Here is an 18,719-nt window from a genome sequence, read left to right as displayed (position 1 = left end):
CTATACTGGTCTGACAGACTCTATGACACTTATCGTGTCAGACGAGGATTTTCCTTCTTTGCCTATAACCCCAAGCAAACCTCCAGCTTCCAAGAAAGGCATGTTTTATCTGGGCCCAGATGCCACTGCCAATAATGATGTTATCGCCACTCTTTCCAGGCTCATCAATGCAAGGTGCGATGCCTTAGAGAAAATGGTTGGCGACAACTCAATGAAAATCGAGGGCTTAAAAAAAACTGTTGACTTTGCATGCATGGAAATCAAGGATGTTAAGAAGAAGGTCGCCCACATCGAAAAGCGTGTTTCGAAAAGAAGGAGGGAAAGACGGACTTGTGCCAAAGAAGACTCGCGGAACTCGACAGCTACTCCAGACGGTGGAATCTGAGACTGTATGGAGTTCCCGAAGCAGATGGGGAGAACGTGCGGCAAGAGACCATCAAAGTCTGCCAAGCTATCCTACTTGTGGAGAAGGCTAAGCTAGCAGATGTTACTTTCCTATGCGACAACAATCTACGTTTTGCTGAAGACCTCTCGAAAGCAGACAGAGAAAGGAGAGAGAAACTGTGGCCAGCTGTGGAAAAAGCACGAAAAGAAGGGAAAGCGGCTTTCATCAACGGATCCGAAATCAACCTTCCTCCTTGAGGACCGTCATAGACTGTGCCTGGTGGTCAACATAGGCTACATAGATAGCTACCTCTGATGTGAGCAGATCCCTCTCCCGGCTCTAAGGTGATTTAACCTTCGTTCTAACTGCACAGGACTGCTGGAGAAATGGATATTTGTTATTTTATTTGTTCTCTCATTTCTGATATGTTTACCTGCAGTATAGGCAGTGAGCAAGCTCTTTGTTGTTTCTTGTTCTGGCAGTTAGCTTTGTACTGCTAAACTATTCTCACTCACCATATATCTATATATGGTTTTTATATTCTTTTTCGATTTGCGATTGTTGTTTAGCTCATAGTACTTTGTTCTATATTCCACTTTGTCGTTGTCTATTGTGTCACTCAATGCTAGGCGGTTAAATAATAATGTAAAGCGCAAAGCATTATTTTTATTTGCCAAACAACTTAAAACAGATTTATGTTTTTTTTCAAGTCTCATTCAGTTGCTACCGACGTCAACTTCTGGAGATCTCAGTGGGGTAATGATGTATGTCTCTCTCATGGTTCTGAACGTTCTGCTGGAGTTATCACTCTAAAGAATCATTTCAATGGAAGTACTTTGCACTCCGACTGTGACCCCTCTGGTCACTTTCTTTGTCTGGTTATCAATTGTAACAACATCATCATTATTATTACCAACATTTATGGGTACAATTCAAAACTTGAAAATGATCACTTACTTGAATATTTAGTAAAGCGTATTCTCCATTGGCTAACCAAGTTCCCGAATGCTTTACTTATTGTAGGTGGGGATTTTAATATTTCTCTGAATAATTTAATTGATAGATAGCCTCTGGGACAGTCCACTAATTTGAATACAAGTTTGAGGGAGTTTATGGAAAGGTTTGATATTATAGATATTTGGAGGGTAAAGTTTCCTAATGTCACGCCCTGGCCATAGAGAGGCTCTTATTCTCTATTTTGGTTAGGACAGGGTGTGACTAGGGTGGGCATTCTAGTTGCTTTATTTCTATGTTTTCTGTTTCTATGTTTTGGCCGGATATGGTTCTCAATCAGGGACAGCTGTCTATCGTTGTCTCTGATTGGGAATCATACTTAGGCAGCCTGTTTTGCCACCTTAGTTGTGGGTAGTTGTCTGTGTTAGTGGTCTGTATAGCCCTAGTCAGCTTCACGTTCGTTTTTGTTGTTTCTTGTTTTGTTGGTGACATTTATTACATTAAAAGAAAATGTATGCTCAACACGCTGCACCTTGGTCCGGTCATTTCCCTGACGATGTTCGTGACACCTAATGACAACATTTTCAGATAAAATAGAACGGCCAAAGGGGGCGGTGTTGCAATCTACTGCAGTTCTGTCCTACTATCCAGGTCTGTACCCAAACAATTTGAACTTCTACTTTTAAAAATCCACCTCTCTAAAAACAAGTCTCTCACCGTTGCCACCTGCTATAGACCACCCTCTGCCCCAGTTGAGCTCTGGGCACCATATGTGAACTGATTGCCCCCCATCTATCTTCAGAGCTTGTGCTGCTAGGTGACCTATACTGGGACATGCTTAACACCCCAGCCATCCTACAATCTAAGCTTGATGCCCTCAATCTCACACAAATGATCAATGAACCTACCAGGTACCACCCCAAAGCCGTAAACACGTGCACCCTCATAGATATCATCCTAACCAACTTGCCCTCTAAATACACCTCTGCTGTTTTCAACCAAGATCTCAGCGATCACTGCCTCATTGCCTGCATCCGTAATGGGTCAGCGGTCAAACAACCTCCACTCATCACTGTCAAACGCTCCCTGAAACACTTCAGCGAGCAGGCCTTTCTAATCGACCTGGTCCGGGTATCCTGGAAGGATATTGACCTCATCCCGTCAGTAGAGGATGCCTGGTTATTTTTTTTTAATGCCTTCCTCGCCATCTTAAATAAGCATGCCCCATTCAAGAAATTTAGAACCAGGAACAGAAATAGCCCTTGGTTTTCTCCAGACCTCCTGACTGCCCTTAACCAACACAAAACCATCCTGTGGCGTTCTGCATTAGCATCGAACAGCCCCTGTGATATGCAACTTTTCAGGGAAGTTAGAAACCAATATACACAGGCAGTTAGAAAAGCCAAGGCTAGCTTGTTCAAGCAGAAATTTACTTCCTGCAACACAAACTCAAAAAAGTTCTGGGACACTGTAAAGTTCTTGGAGAAAAAGAGCACCTCCTCCCAGCTGCCCACTGCACTGAGGATAGGAAACTCTGTCACCACCGATAAATCCACTATAATTGAGAATTTCAATAAGCATTTTTCTACGGCTGGCCATGCTTTCCACATGGCTACCCCTACCCCGGTCAACAGCACTGCACCCCCAACAGCAACTCGCCCAAGCCTTCCTTATTTCTCCTTCTCCCAAATCCAGTCAGCTGATGTTCTGAAAGAGCTGCAAAATCTGGACCCTACAAATCAGCCGGGCTGGATAATCTGGACCCTTTCTTTCTAAAATTATCTGCCGAAATTCTTGCAACCCCTTTTTCTAGCCTGTTCAAACTCTCTTTCGTGTCGTCTGAGATTCCCAAAGATTGGAAAGCAGCTGCGGTCATCCCCCTCTTCAAAGGGGGGACACTCTTGACCCAAACTGCTACAGACCTATATCTATCCTACCCTGCCTTTCTAAGGTCTTCGAAAGCCAAGTCAACAAACAGATTACAGACCATTTCGAATCCCACCGCACCTCAGCCACGCTCAAGGTCCTAAACGATATCTTAACCTCCATCGATAAGAAACAATACTGTGAAGCGTATTCATTGACCTGGCCAAGGCTTTCGACTCTGTCAATCACTACATCCTCATCGGCAGACTCAATAGCCTTGGTTTCTCAAATGATTGCCTCGCCTGGTTCACCAACTACTTCTCTGATAGAGTTCAGTGTGTCAAATCGGAGGGCCTGTTGTCCGGGCCTCTGGCAGTCTCTATGGGGTGCCACAGGGTTCAATTCTTGGGCCGACTCTCTTCTCTGTATACATCAATGATGTCGCTCTTGCTGCTGGTGAGTCTCTGATCCACCTCTACGCAGACGACACTATTCTGTATACTTCTGGCCCTTATTTGGACACTGTGTTAACAACCCTCCAGACGAGCTTCAATGCCATACAACTCTCCTTCCGTGGCCTCCAACTGCTCTTAAATACAAGTAAAACTAAATGCATGCTCTTCAACCGATCGCTACCTGCACCTGCCCGCCCGTTCAGCATCACTACTCTGGATGGTTCTGACTTAGAATATGTGGACAACTACAAATACCTAGGTGTCTGGTTAGACTGTAAACTCTCCTTCCAGACTCACATCAAACATCTCCAATCCAAAGTTAAATCTAGAATTAGCTTCCTATTTCGCAACAAAGCATCCTTCACTCATGCTGCCAAACATACCCTCGTAAAACTGACTATCCTACCGATCCTCGACTTCAGCGATGTCATTTACCAAATAGCCTCCAATACCCTACTCAATAAATTGGATGCAGTCTAACACAGTGCCATCCGTTTTGTCACCAAAGCTCCATATACTACCCACCACTGTGACCTGTACGCTCTCGTTGGCTGGCCCTCGCTTTATACTCGTCGCCAAACCCACTGGCTCCAGGACATCTACAAGACCCTGCTAGGTAAAGTCCCCCCTATTCACAGCTCTCTGGTCACCATAGCAGCACCCACCTGTAGCACGCGCTCCAGCAGGTATATCTCTCTGGTCACCCCCAAAGCCAATTCCTCCTTTGGCCACCTCTCCTTCCAGTTCTCTGCTGCCAATGACTGGAACGAACTACAAAAATCTCTGAAACTGGAAACACTTATCTCCCTCACTAGCTTTAAGCACCAGCTGTCAGAGCAGCTCACAGATTACTGCACCTGTACATAGCCCATCTATAATTTAGCCCAAACAACTACCTCTCCCCCTACTGTATTTATTTATTTATTTTGCTCCTTTGCACCCCATTATTTCTATTTCTAATTTGCACATTCTTCCACTGCAAATCTACTATTCCAGTGTTTTACTTGCTATATTGTATTTACTTCGCCACCATGGCCTTTTTTTGCCTTTACCTCCCTTATCTTACCTCATTTGCTCACATTGTATATAGACTTATTTTTCTACTGTATTATTGACTGTATGTTTGTTTTACTCCATGTGTAACTCTGTGTTGTTGTATGTGTCGAACTGCTTTGCTTTATCTTGGCCAGGTCGCAATTGTAAATGAGAACTTGTTCTCAACTTGCCTACCTGGTTAAAAAAAGGTGAAATAAATAAATAAAAAATATTAGGAAATCTGTCCTTATGAACTCATATGTATATGGTGGACTCAACTATTTTACCTTATAAATCCAATTATGCAAATGAAACATTTTCATATTCATAAATGTAAATTCACTAATAAAAAAACCACGCTTCTGTGTTTTCTATCAGGAATTCGAGCAATACATTAAGACCATTATACATTCTTCTAATAAGAAAGCTGTTAAAACAATCAATATGTGCGCATCTTTTAAGGTCTTTGTATAATCTGTCATTTGTTGTACCCCCTAGCATATGTTATCATTGTCTGTTTGTACACTTATGTGCATACTGATTTAAAAATAAAAAAAATAAGAAAAGAAAAAGACAAGTCAGTGGCTGACAGCGCATCAACTGCTGCCTGATCGACGGCGCATCATCTGCTGCCTGATCGACAGCGCTGCCTCGTGTGTGTCGCGGAGTGATCTTCAAGAAAACTGCAGAAAAAGAGATCCGGTAAACCTCGAAGCACACTTGCGCAGCTGCCAACCCGAGCAGAGACCGCTGCTTAGTTTTTTTTATTTTACCTTTATTTAACTAGGCAAGTCAGTTAAGAACAAATTCTTATTTTCAATGACGGCCTAGGAACAGTGGGTTAACTGCCTGTTCAGGCGCAGAACGACAGATTTGTACCTTGTCAGCTCAGGGATTTGACCTTGCAATCTTTCAGTTACTAGTCCAACGCTCTAACCACTAGGATACCCTGCCGCCCCATCAAGCAGAAAGCGCACTGAACAGAGAGCGCAGATGCACTTGGCAAAATCAATTCCAGCAATTAATGAAACAATTATAAATGTACTCTGACACGCTGCGACCCACCATTAACAGGTCCGGGTCGCGACCCATACTGTAAACAAGGCGGCCCTAAAGTATAATGGATTTATACTATAGTCCAGTTGGGGGCGGTAATGCAAAAATATTGGATGACACCCACCAATGAAGTCCACTGAAGAAGAAAAAGCGGAACAATTTCGTCGTTACAAATATTTTCCGGTATGTGAGATACTTTACTTGTTCTCTGTAATATCGCATAGATTTGGAATCGTGACATTATCTACCGTGGAGGAAATCATGCAGGTTTCTCGACTCATACCCTGACTATGAGAAGGGATTGAGTGACGATTCGTTTAGCAACCGCGTGACCCAGCATGACAACGTGAACGAGATTGTTCGACAGTCTTCTGGGTGAGGCGATATACGTTCCTCCATTCATTAACGAATGGGGTTCTGTTGATGATAATTCGTTTTACTTGAGACAGGAGACCAAGTGGAGACATAGGACGAGGTGGATAATTTTATAATAAGGCAGGTTTATTCAAGTGTAAAAATATTATGCAAAGCGTGCAGCACGGCTCTTTTCTATCTGATCCGTATGGGGTCATTTGGAAAAGAGAGCGTTTTCAGAATTGTTCAGTACTATACAGACAACAAGCAAAGTAGGTAGATCTGCGAGTCCGGCCTTCCGATTGGTCGATCTGGGTCTTGGGTAGTCCTGCTTCCGGCCTGGTGTCCACGTTCCATTGGTTCCTGAGAGTTCTTTGTCCTGAGGTCCAACCATGGGTTGGGTGTGTCTGTGGTTATTATGGGGGAGGGGAATCATGTGTGTCTATAGTTGGTGTCTTAAGTCCAGCATATGTCCAAGAGAAATGAGGAGTATGTGTGTTTTTGTATAATATATGGCTTATGTTGAAGTGTAGTTATTGCTAGTTTCCAGTCTCTATTTCAATTTCTTACAGTTCCTATATTATCCTTTCTTTAAATATCTCTACCAGGAACTCTTAAATCGAGATAGTTGTGTATTTTGCTACTGCACGGCCAGTGTGAGACAGAATACTAACTAGCCACTGGACAAACTAGCTCCGAGTTGAACATATGTCAGAAAACGAACTAGTAGCCAGTTGTTGTTGCCCATGGTGGAATCATATCAAACCCACAGGCTCCTGAAGCACATATGTCCATTACACGAGCTCCCGAGTCTAGCTAACATTTCGCTACCTAGCTACGCTGTTTTATGACGAAACGGGTTATATGAATCAAACACTAAAGTTAACTCGGCGACAATATTATTGTGGCGCAGGAATGTCATATTTGTGTTTTAAGTTTAACAGTCATTGACATTTTTGTTTACTACTGGTTTCAGATCCGAAGCAAGATAAATTGTTTCCATGTTCTGTGTTTAAAAAAAAAATAAAAAAAAAATAAAGTTACTGTACTACTGTCTAAGACAAGTTGTCTGACGAAGAAACGCTGAAGGAACAATAGTTTCCACAATGGATACGGTAGGTCTGATTTCCTTTTAACAGTATAGGCCAGATGTGCTATATAAAATATCTAGGCCTAGTTTTCATAATCTTTGATTCACCACATTCCTGTGGACTTAATTGATGGACAAAAACGACGGTAAAACTCGTTGGGATTTGTTTTCCTTCGGCAAAGTAACTTACTACTTTATCATGTTTAGGAATCTGTGTCTATTACTTAATTATCTCTCATTCCTCCTGAACAAGTGTACACTTATTCACCTCCACTGATTTGAAAGTTAGATGATCCTCATCCCCATACTGTATTTATCTTGCTCCTTTGCACCCCAGTATCTCTACTTGCACATTCATCTTCTGCACATCTACCATTCCAGTGTTTAATTGATATACTGTAATTACTTCACCACCATGGCCTATTTATTGCCTTTACCTCCCTTATCTCACCTAATTTGCACACACTGTGTATATATACCTTTTTTCTTACAGTAATATTGACTATGTTTGTTTATTCCATGTGTAACTCTGTGTTGTTGTATGTGTCGAACTGCTTTGCTTTATCTTGGCCAGGTCGCAGTTGTAAATGAGAACTTGTTCTCAACTAGCCTACTAAACCCAATAATTAATTCCCAGCGATTGCCTTCTAATATGTAATGGCAATTCATTAAAATACATATTAAAAAAAAAAAATGGAAGGCAGTTAACACAGTTAAAGTCAAAAATGTATATCGTAGAAATTCATGGAAACAAATGTGCTTTTTTGATTTTAAGGTTAGGGTCATGCATAAGGTTAGCCATGTGGTTAAGATCAGGTTTAAGATTCCATTTTAGGAAGATACATTTTTGAAAAGGACGTGGTTTATGACTTTGTGGCTGGGGTAACTAGTGTCGATCTGGACCTTCAGTGTTTTTTCTCAGTTGCTGGCATGGCATGTGTCCTTCTTTTATCAGTACACTCGTAACAACCTAATCATTATGAAACGTATATTCAATCAAATAAGCAACAAAACGCCTCTTCCTCTTTGTTTCGAAAGGAAATGACTGGTATGATAAATATGGTGGAAACTCTGACTAGCCCATGCCTCCACCAACCCAACGCTATTAGATTAGTGGGAAGTAGTGAAGGATTGAACATTTGAGGAAAAAGGAGTTATTCTAGGGATGCACCCAAATCAATCAGAGGTTCAGACTAAATTAATCAAATATTTAGTTTAATGATTAACTATGTTTAATATTTCTTGTTCCAACAGGACAAAGCTAGTCCGTTCCCCTCTACCCTCCCGGAGTCCCCAGGTCAAACGTCTCCCAGTACTGCTTTACTGCAGGGTCTGGTTGACTGCAGGAAAACACCGGGGCAGAGTGGAACTGAGAGAGGAGAAGAAAGGGAAGATGGAGATTTGATATCATTAAGTAAGAACCATGGTGTGTAGATTAGACTACAGTCTGCTTCTGAAACAATAGTGCATAAAGATGGCGGCCCGCATTACTTAACACAAATTCCTTGTTTTGTTAAGTTCACTGTATTCTACTTTGCTCTCCTTTACTGTTGGTATGGTCATTAGCACAGTAAACATGATCCCAATTTTAGCTCCAAGATGTTGGCAATTTGAAAAACCAAAAAAGTAGATTGTGTTGATTTAATGGCACATTGAACAATGTAGCGCACCGTAGTTTCAGAACTCAGTGGACAGTGCTAAAACAGTGACGTCATATCAGAATTCTGCCATCTTTATGATCTTTAGTCATTCATTTAATAATTATATATTGATGAAAATATCTGGGTCATTCCACCGGTTTTTAAGTGTACCTTGGTCCAAAAATATTTTTCACCTAATTTTAACATTCTGTCATGTACAACTTAATGTTTTTTTCCCCCCCATCTCAAAACATTGAATTAAAATATTACTATACCAAGTGCCTATGTGCCAAATAAAGTAACATGCTGACCACACTGCTCGCGTCGCGTGCACATAAATGTTATTCAATCTTTGCACCCGCACTGCTCGCGGGAGTCAGCGATCGTCAAATAGAAATTGGTTCCATTTGTGACACTCAACGGGCTGCAAGTCCGGCCTTTCCCATCTCCTCATTGGTTTTTTAGGAGCGTGATGAATTTAGGTCCACACTCCGGGAGGTTGTAGTAATGCTGTAAAGTTGGTTGCCAACCGCCATATAAAGTCCAAAGAAGAAAAAGAAGCCTCAAGGAAGGAGGAGATGTAACCGATGTGAAATGGCTAGCTAGTTAGCGGTGGTGCGCGCTAATAGCCTTTCAAACGGTGACGTCACTCGCCTTGAGACCCTGAAGTAGTGGTTCCCCTTGCTCTGCAAGGGCCGCGGCTTTTGTGGAGCGATGGGTAACGATGCTTCGTGGGTGACTGTTGTTGATGTGTGCAGAGGGTCCCTGGTTCGCGCCCGGGTTGGGGCGAGGGGACGGACTAAAGTTATACTGTTACAGAGAGATGATGAGAACGAATTCGGTTTACCATTTTATGTGGATTAATTGTCAGTTGCATTTCAGGTAAATAACAACCCAATGTTTATATACCAGGACAAATTAGCTAGCAACAGCAAGCTAGCTAGCTAAATTGCCATACATGTTGAATGCTTTTTGACCTGTCCCCAAATTAATATAATTGGTTAAGTTTGTTTTCATATTTCAACCTGCGTGTCCTGATCGCTTCTGGTGTGGGTGAACAAAATCAACGTGCACGTGATGGCGCGCGCAGATACACACACGCGTCTGGTTTCGTCAGCATGTAACAGGGTTGGTTTGGTCCGCATGTAACATGGTTGACCGTAACAGGGAACTACTGAAAACAACAAAACCACCAGATTACATGGGTAAAATTGTCCTTTAAAGGAACCAAAAAAACGCGTGTGACATGGTGAATGGAAGCTTGTTTTGTGCAACAGGGAGTGGCAATTGAATGCAATCTTCACAATTTATTTTTTACTTGTTAAAACATTTCTAGCATGTCTATGTATGGGGAAAAGGGTTGACTTGCTCAGTTTTCCACCATAAAACAGCAGTAAATTGATAAAAAAGAGTAGCGCCAGCTCACCTGGTTTTACTCTGATTTGACTATTAGATATTCAATGCTTATTTTGAAAACAATTTTTTTAACAAAATGTTTCACCATATTAAAACGAGAGTTCAGTTCATGTAACAGGGTTGACCTTAAAATGAGGGTCACTAATCACATTGATAATAATCTTCAAAATGGACTTTGTCAAAGCAACAAAATAACTAGCGCTCCTACAATGAGTGTGTTTAAATGCATACTCATCATTTGACATTAAACTAGTTATGGCATTAGTCATGTAAACATCTTACTCTGTTTATCTTAATTGGCTTAAGGTCATAATCGAGGTAAGCATACGCCTTTAAAAACACTGTTTTCTGAGTGTTATATTTAATCTGTGCATGTGCTAGCACGAGCAGCGCAAGCATCATTCTTTTGCGCGAGTGCAGTGTCATGACATCACTATTAATGTGTTGACTGCTATTTTATCTAAACAATTCACTATGTTTAATCATTATGTGATTAAATGAATCATGTAACAATTAACTCAGTAGTAACTTGGGGAACCACGGGAAAAGTTATTTAACGAGTTACTATCGCCAGACTAAACTCTATAGATATACATTTCTCTTACATCAATCACAGTCAATTATTAATTCTTACCTCATCAGTCTCATTCTGAATTCAGTGATACACAAATTGGCTTATTTATTTACTAACTACCCACATATAAATACATAAACACACACAGTATAGGTTGAATTGATTTCTAACATCATGCAATGAAAAGTCCCTAGTTGACTAACCCGATATGATGGCTTGTCACACAATGAAAGGAAGGGGCAAGATAAAGAGAGCGGGAGAGACCAAGAGTGTGGGCTGGTACATACATGTGGAAGCTATGCTCATGAGAATGAATACTTTGCACATGAACGACTGCTCATTCGAAAATAATTGCAATGTATATATTTACACTTGTATGTCTTGGTCGTCTCTCTGTTGAAATCACATGGTCCGTCTATATGGGGAGTATTTCGATTGAAGTCTCTGGTTGTCCACCAGAGGTCACAGTGTCCTTAGTTGTAGTTGTAGGCTTCTTTGTTCTGGAAGTGTTTGTTAGAGTGGATACATCAGAGTACCACACGGTGGTAGGAGGGAAATGTTCTTCCCCTCTCGTCTTCGTTAGACTGGATCCTTCAAAAGGTACACACGCGGTGGTCCTCGGTCGAGTTTACTGGACTAAAGTACTTAAACAGCTGCAGACTGAATGTTCCGACGTTAACAAACTATAGTTTTGGCAAGTCTGTTAGGACATCGACTTTGTGCATGACACAAGTAATTTTTCCAACAATTGTTTACAGACAGTGAATTATAAGTGAAATAATCTATCACAAGTTTACATACACTAAGTTGACTGTAACTTTAAACAGCTTGGAAAATTCCAGAAAATGATGTCATGGCTTTAGAAGCTTCTGATAGGCTAATTTACATAATTTGAGTCAATTGGAGGTGTACCTGTGGATGTATTTCAAGGCCTACTTTCAAACTCGGTGCCTCTTTGCTTGACATCATCGGGGGGGAAAAAGAAATCCGTCAAGAACTCAGAAAGAAAATTGTAGACCCACAAGTCTGGTTCATCCTTGGGAGCAATTTCCAAACGCCTGAAGGTATCACGTTCATCTGTACAAACAATAGTACGCAAGTATAAACACCATGGGACCATGCAGCCGTCATACCGCTGAGGAAGGAGACACATTCTGTCTCCTAGAGATTAACGTACTTTGGAGCGAAAAGTGCAAATCAATCTCAAAACAACAGCAAAGGACCTTGTGAAGATGCTGGAGGAAACAGGTACAAAAGTATCTATATCCACAGTAAAACGAGTCCTATATCGACATAACTTGAAAGGCCGCTCAGCAAGGAAGAAGCCACTGTTCCACAACCGCATAAAAAATCCAGACTACGGTTTGCAAATGCACATTGGGACAAAGATTGTACTTTTTGGAGAAATGTCCTCTGGTCTAATGAAACAAAAATAGAATTGTTTGGCCATAATGACCCTTGTTATGTTTGGAGGAAAAAGGGGGAGGCTTGCAAGCCGAAGAACACCGTGAAGCACGGGGGTGGCAGCATCATGTTGTGTGGGTGCTTTGCTGCAGGAGGGACTGGTGCGCTTAACAAAATAGATGGCATCATGAGAAAGGAAAACTATGTAGATATATTGAAGCAACATCTCAATACATCAGTCAAGAAGTTAAAGCTTGGTCGCAAATGGGTCTTCCAAATGGACAATGACCCAAAGCATACTTCCAAAGTTTTGGCAAAATGGCTTAAGGACAACAAAGTCAAGGTATTGGAGTGGCCGTCACAAAGCCCTGACCTCAATCCTATTGAACATTTGTGGGCAGAATGGGAAAAAGCATGTGTGAGCAAGGAGGCCTACAAACCTGACTCAGTTACACCAGCTCTGTCAGGAGGAATGGGCCAAAATTCACCCAACTTATTGTGGGAAGCTTGTGGAAGGCTACCAAAAACGTTTGACCCAAGTTAAACAATTTAAAGGCAATGCTACCAAATACGAATTGAGTGTATGTAAACTTCTGACCCACTGGGAAAGTGATTAAAGAAATAAAAGCTGAAATAAATAATTCTCTTCTATTATTCTAACATTTCACAATCTTTAAATAAAGTGGTGATCCTAACTGACCTAAGACAGGGAATTTTTACTAGGATTAAATGTCAAGAATTGTGAAACTGAGTTTAAATGTATTTGGCTAAGGTGTATGTAAACTTCCGACTTCAAATGTATTTAGTTATACACAAAACAACTGTTTTGACATGATAATTGTTTGAATCACCACCAACCATTTCCCACATTCTTTATGTGAGAAATATTGTTTCATTATCCACTTTTGGATGTTGCAGTTTTGGCGGCAAATTCTCTCTCTACACACAAAGGATTTTTGACTTCTCGATACTGCCGCGCACGAGAGAGAAAGTTTACGACCGATCATTAAAGCCCTAGAACCCCCCCCCCCCCCTTTTCCTCTCTGGTGGGAGAGGGGGGGGGGGCTGTCTTTGATCATCACCCAGGAGGGAAAGTCATGACAGCAGTGAGTTAGGGAAAAACAGAAAGTATGAATCTTAGAAATAGTTTTCACATACGAACTTCATATGTCTGAATTTCAGAATCAAATATGATAATCATAAATAACATGGTCGCACGTTTATTTTGATAGGCAATTTTCTGCATTTATCAAAGTCCCATCAGGTAGCCTGATTTCATATGTCCATGCTATTCAATATCTTTGTTTCACAGGGGACAGACCTAACCGTTGCTCTCTCAGTGGGAGGGGCTTATCTGGGGATCCTCAACAACATGATGCTGACAAGACATCCCTCCAGAAGAGTCTCTCCAGATCAGAACGTCTCAATAAACACCAGCAGAGACTTATAGGGAAGAAACCTCACCACCGCTGCTCTGGCTGTGGGAAGAGTTTTGCTAAACAGACAGAATTGATAATTCACCAGCGGATTCACACTGGAGAGAAGCCTTATAGCTGTGATCAGTGTGGGAAGAGCTTCAATCAATCAGGACACCTGACTACACACAAACGCATACATACAGGAGAGAAGCCTTATAGCTGTGATTGGTGTGGGAAGAGCTTCAATCAATCAGGAGCCATGACTACACACCAACGCATACACACAGGAGAGAAGCCTTATAGCTGTGATCAGTGTGGGAAGAGCTTCAGGATGTCAGGAGATCTGACTGCACACCAGAACATACACACAGGAGAGAAGCCTTATAGCTGTGATCAGTGTGGGAAGAGCTTCAATCGTTCAGGACAACTGACTACACACCAGCGCATACACACAGGAGAGAAGCCTTATAGCTGTGTTCAGTGTGGGAAGAGCTTCAATCGTTCAGGACACCTAACTACACACCAGCGTATACACACAGGAGAGAAGCATTATAGCTGTGATCAGTGTGGGAAGAGCTTCAATCATTCAGGATCCCTAATTACACACCAGCGCATACACACAGGAGAGAGGCCTTATGGCTGTGATCAGTGTGGGAAGAGTTTCATTCTTTCAGGATCCCTAATTACACACCAGCGCATACACACAGGAGAGAGGCCTTATGGCTGTGATCAGTGTGGGAAGAGCTTCAATCATTCAGGACACCTGACTACACACCAGCGCATACACACTGGAGAGAAGCCTTATAGCTGTGATCAGTGTGGGAAGAGCTTCAATCATTCAGGAACCCTGAGCGAACACCAACGTACACACACAGGAGAGAAGCCTTATAGCTGTGATCAGTGTGGGAAAAGCTTCAATCAATCAGGACACCTGACTATACACCAACGCTTACACACAGGAGAGAAGCCTTATAGCTGTGATCAGTGTGGGAAGAGCTTCAATCAATCAGGAGACTTAACTGCACACCAGCGCATACACACAGGAGAGAAGCCTTATAGCTGTGATCAGTGTGGGAAGAGCTTCAATCGGTCAGGAAACCTGACTGCACACCAGCGCATACACACAGGAGAGAAGCCTTATAACTGTGATCAGTGTGGGAAGAGCTTCAATCATTCAGGGGCCCTGATTACACATCAGCGCATACATACTGGCGAGAAGCCTTATAGCTGTGATCAGTGTGGGAAGCGCTTTAATCGTTCAGGATACCTGACTACACACCAGCGAATACACACTGGCGAGAAGCCTTATAACTGTGATCAGTGTGGGAAGAGCTTCAGGAATTTAGGACACCTGACTATACACCAGCGCATACACACAGGAGAGAAACCTTATAGCTGTGATCAGTGTGGGAAGAGTTTTGCTCGAGATTTCACCCTGACCAAACACCATCTCACACACACTGGAGAGAAACCTTATAGCTGTGATCAGTGTGGGAAGAGTTTCAGGACATCAGAACACCTGACTAAACACCAACGCACACACACAGGAGAGAAACCTTATAGCTGTAATCAGTGTGAGAAGAGTTTTTCTCAAGATTCCAGCCTGACTACACACCAGCTCACACACACAGGAGAGAAACCTTACTCCTGTCTATGTGGAAAGAGCTTTGCTCATTCGGGGTCACTGAAAAAACACCAGAAAGCTCAAACATGTTTTCTTTCATCTCCCTCCTCTCCGGCACCGGTTCCAGATCCCTAAATAAAGTTGAATAGAAAACATCTTGTGAAGAGTCATCCAACTCCCATTCTCTAACAGTTTACTAAGTCTGATTGCCATGGTAACTTGTGTAGCATAATATGCAGCTCTGCATCCATATGTATCAAGCGTCCTGGAGTAGGAGTGCAGTGTGTGTGTGGTGGGGTGGGGTGTTCAGAGCTGTATCTTATTTCATTAACTCCTATTATCCTTTAAATAATGTAGAATTGTGTTTCAACAATACAAGGTGTGTATTCATGTATTCAAAAGATCAATAAATTACATCCATTATCTGCTCAACAATGTCTGCTTATCACATATTTTATATCTATAATAATAATAATCTATTTTTATAAGGATCATAGGCCTCTTGTAGAATTTGTTTGGTTTTAAAAGATGTCCACATATTTATTGTAAAACCCTTCACCAGGTTTTAGTGTAGCTGATGGGACATACGGAAGTACAGAAGACATAAGACTATTATTGTGGTCAAATTATGTTGTTGCATTTATTTTAAAGGATTTTAATAGGGATATATCTTCACACTTTTCTTATTGTATTTTAAGTGTGCTCCAGAAAGATGTTCACACATTTTATTGTGAATCGAATGATGTGTTGGTTGTGAGGAAGAGGCATCATGGGGGCAGGAAGCCAGCTCTGCCCATCAGTACCTATAGGTCATGTCAACCACAGACCTCACACTGTTCGGTTTTCTCGCTCTGGAAATACACTTGATAATATCTTATACCTTACCATTCTACTTTTTATTGGTGATTAGTTATGCGGAACGAACGCTTGCATGTAAATGTCATTGTCAAACACACATCTGGAATTTGGTTTCATGTTTTCTTCATTTGTTTTACATTGCTGATTGTATATTCATATTTTTTCTTATGTATTTTTAAAATGTTTAGTTGTTTTATGTAGAAGAGACCAGGATATGTTGTTGGCCTGGGTCCCAATAGTCAATGTTATAGTCCTGGTCCTGAGAATAGAGACCAGGATATGTTGTTGCCCTGTGTACCAATACTCAGTGTTATAGTCCTGAGAATAGAGACCAGGATATGTTGTTGGCCTGGGTCCTAATACTCAATGTTATAGTCCTGGTCCTGAGAGTAGAGACCAGGATATGTTGTTGCCCTGTGTACCAATACTCAATGTTGTAGTCATGGTCCTGAGAATAGAGACCAGGATATGTTGTTGGCCTGGGTCCCAACACTCGATGTTGTAGTCCTGGTCCTGAGAATAAAACAGGTTTAAAACAATCAACAGATTGAGAATAAACACGTGTCTTACAGTGCTACACATCGTTTAAATGGCGTCGAAGATAATTGTTTTTTCGCAGTTATTTGTAACTTATTTTGTATATAATATTTCTGCCACCATCTCTTATGACCGAAAATAGCTTCTAGAAATCAGGACAGCAAATACTAACCTCGTATTGAAAAATGACTTTTCTTTAATGCGTCGGACGAGAGGAATTTACTCCAGACACCCGACAAGGTCCGCATCCCGTCAGGAGAAAGAGACAAGAGATATCGAGGACGAAGATCTGGGTGCCTTGTGAGGATCCAGCGGCGAGTGGGTAATTTGCCTTTACTAATCGGTCATATTAGCTAACGTACAATCATTGGGTAATAAAATAGATGAACTATAAGCACGTATATCCTACCAAAGGGACATTTAAAACTGTAATATCTTATGATTCACCGAGTCGTGACTGAACGACGACCTGAATAACACAGCTGGCAGGTTATACACTATCGGCAGGATAGAACAGTGGCCTCTGCTAAGACAAGGGGTGAGGGTCTATGTATATTTGTAAACAACAGCTGGTGCACGATATCTAAGGAAGTATCAAGGTTTTGCTCATAATAAACTGTAGACCGTTCTATTCTTCATAGCTGTCTATTTACCACCACAAACCGATGCTGGCACTAAAACCGCACTCATTGAGTTGTATGCGGCCATAATTAAACAGGAAAGCGCTCATCCAGAGGCAGCGCTCCTTGTGGCCGGGGACTTTAATGCAGGGAAACTTAAATCCATTTTACCTCATTTCGATCAGCATGTTAAATGTGCAACCAGAGGAAAAAAACTCTAGACCACCTTTACTCCACACACAGAGACGCATACAAAACTCTCCCTCGCACTCCACTTGGCAAATCTGACCATAATTCTATCCTGCTGATTCCTGCTTACAAGCAAAAATTAAAGCAGGAAGCACCAGTGACTCAGTCAATAAAAAAGTGGTCAGATGAAGCAGATGCTAAACTACAGGACTGTTTTGCACAGACTGGAATAGGTTCTGGGTTTCTTCCGATGGCATTGAGGAATACACCACATCAGTCACTGGCTTCATCAATAAGTGCATCGATGACGTCGTCCCAACAGTGACTGTATGTAAATACCGCAACCAGAAGCCATGGATTACAGGCAACATCTGCACTGAGCAAAAGGGTAGAGCTGCCGCTTTCAAGGAGCGAAACTCTAACCCGGAAGCTTAAAAGAAATCCCGCTATGCCCTCCGACGAACCATCAAACAGGCAAGCGTCAATACAGGACTAAGATCGAATTGTACAACACCGGCTCCGACGCTCGTCGGATGTGGCAGGGCTTGCAAACTATTACGGACTACAAAGGGAAACCCAGTCACGAACTGCCCAGTGACGCGGGCCTACCAGACGAGCAAAATGCTTTTTATGCTCGCTTTGAGGCAAGCAACACAAGCATGCACTCTCACCAGTTGTTCCGGATGACTGTGTGATCATGCTCTCTGTAGCCGATGTGAGCAAGACCTTTAAACAGGTCAACATTCACAAAGCTGCTAGGCCAGACGGACTAGCAAGACGTGTACTCAAAGCGTGCGCGGACAAACTGGCAAGTGTCTTCAGTGACATTTTCAATCTCTCCCTGACCGAGTCTGTAATACCTACTTGTCTCAAACAGACAAGCATAGTCCCTGTGCCCAAGAAAGGTTAACCTGCCTAAATAATTACCGCCCTGTAGTATTCACGTCGGTAGCCATGAAGTGCTTTGAAAGGGTAGTCATGGCTCACATCAACACCATCATGCCGGAAACCCTAGACCCACTCCAATTCGCATACCGCCCCAACAGATCCCCAAATGATGCAATCCTAATCGGATTCCACACCGCCCTTTCCCACCTGGACAAAATGAACACCTATGTGAGAATGCTGTTCATTGACTATAGCTCAGCGTTCAACATCATAGTGCCCACAAAGCTCATCACTAAGCTAAGGACCCTGGGACTGGGCACCTCTCTCTGCAACTGGATCCTGGACATCCTGACGGG

At 42.1% G+C, this 18,719-nt stretch overlaps 1 protein-coding gene across 4 annotated transcripts in view; it reads left to right on the top strand.

Moving 5' to 3' along the window:
* Positions 1-16,687, top strand: part of LOC129839950 (zinc finger protein 883-like) — a 31,867-nt gene extending 15,180 nt beyond the window's left edge. Inside the window, exons 1-4 of one of the 4 annotated variants that reach the window (XM_055907676.1) lie at positions 5,415-5,934; positions 7,082-7,220; positions 8,450-8,609; positions 13,542-16,687. In XM_055907676.1, the coding sequence (XP_055763651.1) occupies positions 7,212-7,220; positions 8,450-8,609; positions 13,542-15,406 (2,034 nt within the window). In that variant the 5' untranslated portion in view covers positions 5,415-5,934; positions 7,082-7,211 and the 3' untranslated portion in view covers positions 15,407-16,687. The other 3 variants (XM_055907677.1, XM_055907678.1, XM_055907679.1) reach the window with 3 other exon arrangements.
* The last annotated feature ends 2,032 nt before the right edge of the window (positions 16,688-18,719 follow it).

This window comes from Salvelinus fontinalis, chromosome 40 (genome assembly GCF_029448725.1).
Source record: "Salvelinus fontinalis isolate EN_2023a chromosome 40, ASM2944872v1, whole genome shotgun sequence".
In the NCBI taxonomy this organism is placed as follows: domain Eukaryota; kingdom Metazoa; phylum Chordata; class Actinopteri; order Salmoniformes; family Salmonidae; genus Salvelinus; species Salvelinus fontinalis.
Note: the sequence above shows the minus strand (reverse complement) of the source record. Positions and strands in the feature narration are given on the sequence as shown.